The 6556-nt window shown below is 36.0% G+C and overlaps 1 protein-coding gene across 6 annotated transcripts in view; it reads right to left on the reverse strand.

The window, feature by feature from the left end:
- zfyve27 (zinc finger, FYVE domain containing 27) overlaps positions 1-6221 on the reverse strand; it is a 15080-nt gene extending 8859 nt beyond the window's left edge. For 3 of the 6 annotated variants that reach the window (XM_015371186.1, XM_015371184.1, XM_015371183.1), the window contains exons 1-6: positions 5940-6221; positions 5706-5803; positions 3442-3670; positions 3265-3335; positions 2981-3191; positions 1021-1116 (exon numbers count right to left, since the gene is read on the reverse strand). In XM_015371186.1, the coding sequence (XP_015226672.1) occupies positions 1021-1116; positions 2981-3191; positions 3265-3335; positions 3442-3670; positions 5706-5781 (683 nt within the window). In that variant the 5' untranslated portion in view covers positions 5782-5803; positions 5940-6221. The remainder of the gene's footprint in view (positions 1-1020; positions 1117-2980; positions 3192-3264; positions 3336-3441; positions 3671-5705; positions 5804-5939) is intronic. The other 3 variants (XM_015371187.1, XM_015371185.1, XM_015371188.1) reach the window with 2 other exon arrangements.
- Positions 6222-6556: the final 335 nt, after the last annotated feature.

Raw genomic sequence — 6556 nt, forward strand, 5'->3', positions numbered from 1 at the left:
AAAATACGGTAATAACATTTTTGTGACAAATAGAAAAACTTTTCCATCTCATATAGGAATTCTAAACATTAAATTCCCCAATAGGAGCAGGATGTAGTTAAATAAGTTATACTCTAACAAGTGTATTACATAGAATTTTCCAATACTAACAGTTTCAAGTAGAGATTAACTGATACAGGTTTTATGGAAGAGGAACGATACCAATTATTTTGAGATCTGTCTAACTGATCCCTGATATTATTTTCTGATTATATTTTTGGGCTGATTCTTTAGTCCAAAAAATTTTTTCTTTTTCCATTTACATAAATGATAAAAATGACAATGATTTAGGGCTCAGCAATTAATTGCATTTGCAATAAAATTACAAGTTTATAAAACACAATTTTCAAATTGCAGAGGCACTAAATTTTGGTCATAATATATTTAACACTACATTTTTCACTGCAGCCCCTTAGGTAGCGGTAATTCTTTTTAAATGGGTTGCCGGCAAACTGAAAAGTTGAGAGAGCTGCAGTCAGCATGCAGGTTCATGTATGCAAATACATGCAAACACTTTTTCACACAGAAGTTACTGTTAACTCCTGCAAAAATTGACTCTGAAAAGCAAGCTGTCATGGTCATGAAAAAAGTGTGTGGTTCATGCAAAGGAAAACAAAAATACAATTACAATTGCAGTATTGGTTGAAAATAATTGCAATTTAGAATTTTGGGAAAATTGTTCAGCCAACAACTACAAATGTTACACAAGTCTCAGTTTAAACAAACAAAAACCTTCACTAATGGAGGGAGCAGAGATGCATGTCGTTAAAGTGATCTCAAGGCATGGCTGCTGAATGCACAAATGAACATATCGTATTGGCCAAATCCAATACAAGAAAAACAACGCCAATATCGGCCAAAAATAAAGTCGATTATTCGGTCTATTTCTAGTTCCAAAGGTGAGGCTATTGAACAACAGTGAGTGAACTTCATGCAGTGGAAAAGGATTTGTGTGTTTGGGTGTGTGAGTGACACACAGACCTTGATGATGTGGCATGATCATCCCAGTATAAGACCTTATAAATAGCTTCCGCTGACCGACAAGCAGAGGACAACATCTCATCCAAGTGCTTCAGCCTAGTTGGTAAAGAAACATAAAATGAACACAAATGAAAAAAATAGGAAGAAACTTCAACACAGTTATAACTAAAATGCATTTACATTTATATTGTGGCTAACTTCTGCATCGTCATTGTGTGGAAAGTCTTACAAGGCACACTTCAGTTGAAAACTGTGGTTATTGTGTAAACAGCCAAATATTTTTTTTTGGTTTAAAACTGCCCATCAAAACATCACAAACACTTGACCAACTTTCAATCCCCCGCTCTCAAAAAAAACCCTTACGACCCTTACACTTCAAGAAAAACAAAATATTAAAACTATGTCAGATCTCCATATAAAACAAGAACTCATGTTCATGCCTCAAATCGGCCTCTTTCATACAGTCAGCCAAAACTAATCTGTCGTACCAAAAAACAAAACATAGCAAAAGTGAAGATAAATTTATGGACTCATGTGGGAGTATCCTAACATTGCGCTGCAAGCTGGACTGTCCCGAGATCTGAGTTTTCAGGCTCACAACAAGTCCATCTTGAAAGAGTCCCACCCATACGTGCATCTCCAAAGAACCAGCGAGTCAAACCAATGAAATGCCAGCAATGTTTTTTAGGCAGTACATGCAAGAATGACGACAGTCAGAAGGGCCTTGCTGAGGTATTACAAACATAGCTGTGCTGGAGGACTCACCTGTCGATACCGCAATTGACTCAGTTTGAGCTAAAATAGCATCAATTTTACGTTTAAAAAAAAACCCAAAGAGAAGCACTTTGTGCATTGGTAAATGATAAAGATGTCTGAGCTTTTCTTTCGACAGGATTTGGTAAAAGTTTGATTTGTCACCTTACGAAACGTCATGATTCACTGCTACGAATGGCTGAAAGCGTATTATGGAAGGCGGGTACTAGCTGGCACGTCACCCAATCAGCTGGAAGTATTGTACTAAACCTCCTTCCTTTTCAAGGACATACTGAATGGCAGCCATCCCAGATTGACAACATAGAACTCAACTCAGTTCTACACATATCAATCTGGCTACTGCTGGATTAGGAGTGTCCTGGTCTAATGATCTGTCAGTGATTTCAAATTATTGATAACCAAATCCCTCAATAATTTGAATCCTCAAAGCCAACAAATTGCATTTTCCTAAAAAAGCTCAAATATATATATACACCCCTTTATCAAGAAATCCCAGTTAAATGGAAACTGTAGCGGCTCCTGTAACCCTCTGTGAGTTTTGTTATGCCCCCTGGTCGAGGGGAGCAGTTCAGAAAGTCGCTGAAACTACAGCCATTAAATTTGATAATGTTTAGCGCAAAACAATGTTTACGACAGAAAAACAAGTTTCAATTAGTGTCACCTGTACAAGTAACAGGAACTGAAATTCACTATAGGTTGGATGAGTCAGATCAAAACAGGGTGAATAAGCTAGTTTTAGTTTCTCAATTTAGCAAAATTCCTCTGTAGGAGAAATTAATCAGTTTAGACTACAGTTGGATTTTGGGTCAGTTATAGGGCAGGGCAGGATACCAGCACTTTCATGCAGAAATTCCAACTGGAACAACATGCCTCAGCATGTAGAATATTGGTGAGACTAATTTGTTTTGATTTCTGAGGATATACAGCATTTACTTTACTGACTATAATACTGTATTGGACTGGCACTCTATTTTGGATCAAAAAACAAAAATTTACTGAGAAATCCCATTGGATCTGACCATACATTTTTGGTCTGATTCTAATTTAGGAGGTGAAAATCAAAACTTAGGTTTTTACAATTAGAGTGAAGACACAGACTGGCTTTCATTAAACATTCATTAATACAAGTATTTATGGGCTGAAGGTCATACAATGATTGCCTGCAACCTTGCAGGTTGTGTCTTACAGGTCTTTGATTTCCAGCATGGCCTCCTGTTTGGTGAGGTTCACCGTCTGCAGGTCTCTACGATGCACAGCGTGAAAACGCCTCTTCTGAAGCTCAGCTTCAGACACTCTGCTCCCACACCTGTCCTGCAGGTAACCCAGGGCAGCAGGTGCTGAAACTGCCACTGCAATCACTATGAACCAGCCAGCTGATACCAAAGAAGAAAAAAAAAACAAAAAAACTGTGTTATTAATTATTAAAATCCACAAAAAGACAGTAGGGTTAACATTAACGCCTCAACGTACCTTTAGTAACTGTGCAAAAGAAGACATTGAGGAATATCCACACAAGAAAAGAGCACACCGGCATTTTCCATCTGTGCAATGAAAAAAAACGTAAATAATTAACATTTTTAGGAAAAGACATCGTTTTTGTTGATGGGTAATGTATAAATATATAAAGATACAAGGCTGCAAAAATACCCGAGAAGATACCGGATCAGCTCCACTGCATCTACCACTGGTTCTAGAAACAGAGCCATTCTCTTGTAGGAAACCACCATGTTTAGGAGGTCAAAGTTTGGAGGGCAGCGTGGACTCCCTAACTCAGAGGCATCCGGAGACCCAGGATTCTCTTTAGAGAACGAGTGCACTAGCTCCCCCCGTTCCCCCGAACCCTGGGAGGTTTCTCCAGTGCTGTGCATCACGATCTCTAGTTAGAGGGTTGGGAAAAAAAGACAAGCAGGCACAACGCAATCAATGAAACGAGAAACCTATACTGCAAAAGTCAGTCACTCATAAAGAACTGCTTCTAAGAGCACTTCTGTTATGGTCTGTGGAAAGCATTTCAAGGGGTCAAACAGAAAGGTTTTAAGAGAAACATTGGCTAAACCTTATCCGAAAAACATGTGTAAAATCTATCTAGTGTATCGTGCTATAGAAAAAAATTCTAGATCAGTAAAAAAGTGGAAAGATGAACAGCACACGGATATGGTAGCATGTTTATGCAATAATTGAGTAAGATTTTAACAGAACAATGCGTTCATACAAAGTTTATGGAAGGTTTCAGAATATTATTAAAAAATAGCAATATTATTGTTGAATATTATACTGATGTAAATAGTGATATATTCACATTTTTAGAGATAGATAGATAGATAGATAGATAGATAGATAGATAGATAGATAGATAGATAGATAGATAGATAGATAGATAGATAGATAGATAGTTATGGTTTATGATACTTTCTTATTTTAATCAAGTAATATCCCTGTCAGTGTATTCTTACTCCTACTTATTTACATTGTCTGCTTATTCAAACTGTCATGAATAGTTTGAACTATTCAGAGATCAGGTGAAAATACAGTAAATAGAAGATTTTGCAGCACAAAGTTCTTTATCGTTTACTAACATACATGCATCATCTACTGTAAGATTTGGGTTTATAAGTTCAGCTTGGAAAAAAAATAAGAGTTTTATTCAGTTCAATTTAGCTTATATAGCACCTATTCACAACGGTTATGTTTTTTATGTAAATGTTTTTTTTAATGTTCCTTTCATTTATTTGTCATTTTAAATTTTGTATCATGTTATCTTATACTTTAAAATAGAATGACCAGAACTAGCATACAGCTGTCTGATTACATGAGTTTAAACATTAACTCAGATATTAAGAGCCAACAGTTAATTGAGGAACCATTTTAACGGGTACTTTCTATCTCTTACTGGAGAAAATACTCGGATGAAAGCTTTCAACTGTACATAGTAAATACATATTAAAGCACCGCTACTCTAGCTTGCTTCAGGTTTTTAGGTTCTCTACCCTCCTCTGACTAAAGTCAAGGTGTGTGTGATTTTAGAATGGCCCAGTCAAAGTCCAGTCATAATTCCAACTGGGAATCTGAGGTAAGAATGGAGTTTAACCTCTTAATATCCACCTCATTTTGGGAAATTCTCGCCTATTTTGCATACCCAAATGGAAAAGCAAAAGCCCAAGTTACATGTGTGATCCATTATTTTAAAGTTAACACCTTCTAGTTTCTGAATATATATTTGAAAATTGGGTGAGTAAAAAAAAACCCAAGCTGCATCAGTTCAAAAATGAATCAAAAATAAATAATATTTACATAATTTTGAACATCAGTAATAAAGACATGCCTGCTTGTTGTGGCTGCTTTATCATGTTTATATTTTGACATGCTGCTATATCTGTATTAATTGTGCTTTGGTGCTCGCTGTGTCCATAAAATGAACTAGGTGGTTGAATTGTTGAGAATCTAAAATTTCCAACAATGTCTAACATATTGGTTAACATATTACTGGTGTAATTTTCATGCATTCTGAGTTATTCATTGTAAACGCTATAAAAGTTTTGAGAGGTTAAGCTACCTTGGAAGAAGCAGAACATAGAAAAAAAAAAGCCAAGCTGTAGAAGAAAATAAGAAATAAAACCACACCAAACAACTTGCAGCTATTTCTGCCACAGAATGTGATTTTACAAAGTGTTCACAAAATGGACCTGAAAAAAAACCCCAGATATAAATAAGAGCACCTTTTCTTTATCAAATAATGAAATAAAACACTCAGGGTTTTTTTTTTTATACAAATGCACAACCTTTCATTTCTCAGTCCCAATAGTGACAGAAGGAGAACAGTATCAAAGGGATATAAATATTATTGCGATGTAATGGACATGACAGTGAAAATATATGCCGATGTAATTGAAGTTCTGCAGTTTGTATAATACCTGACTGGCAGCGGTCTTGTTTCAAAGTGCGAATACTTCCAACAGAGCCAATCCTTTTGAAATGAGCTCCAACCATTGGTGCTAATAGCTGCTGTGGCCTGATAGAGATGTGGTCAAACAGGAAAGTTTGCTCCAAACACAGAGCAAAGCACTGACCGCCATGTCTAACCGTTCATGTAGGAGTACTTCTGTTTAAATACATCTAAAAACAGGATGTTAAAATACAGAACTTACTGTAAGGAGAGAGAGAGAGCAACAGCAGCAGCAGTGGAGCTGGGAGAGGAGCTCAGGCGAAACTAACGACACCCACCGACATGACTGGACCGGAGGAAGGAAGAGCCTCCAGCTCCGGTGACATGATGTAGACAGTCTGGCCAAAGAGTTGGGCTCATTCACACTATTACAAGGCGGAAGGACGACAAGAAGGATTTGCTTGTCTTGTTTATAAAACGGCTAACTTGTTAGCTTTCTGTTGTTCAGAGAATGGTCGCTTCCTTTTCTAATCCAGGACGCATAGTTGATAGCAGAGAACGGCCTATGGAGGACCTCCATAGCGGCCCGATCAGACCAGAACAATCGATACTGACACGATTTGTTTTAGATTGTAAATAACTTATTTATTCATTTATTATTATTTTGTTATTATTTTTAAATATTTTTTTATTTAAAAAAAAATAACAATTTAATTGTAGTAAAAAAGGATTGTAAATGATACAACCATCATCACCAAAAATATTTAAAACAAATATTTGTCTTTACTTTCGGATTATATTTTTTTCTTATTTTATTTTTTTATATTTCTTTTTATTTTATTTTTATTAAATTTATTTGTATTATTTTTAAAGAAGAAA

Source organism: Cyprinodon variegatus, unplaced genomic scaffold (genome assembly GCF_000732505.1).
Source record: "Cyprinodon variegatus isolate N-32 unplaced genomic scaffold, C_variegatus-1.0 Scaffold54, whole genome shotgun sequence".
In the NCBI taxonomy this organism is placed as follows: domain Eukaryota; kingdom Metazoa; phylum Chordata; class Actinopteri; order Cyprinodontiformes; family Cyprinodontidae; genus Cyprinodon; species Cyprinodon variegatus.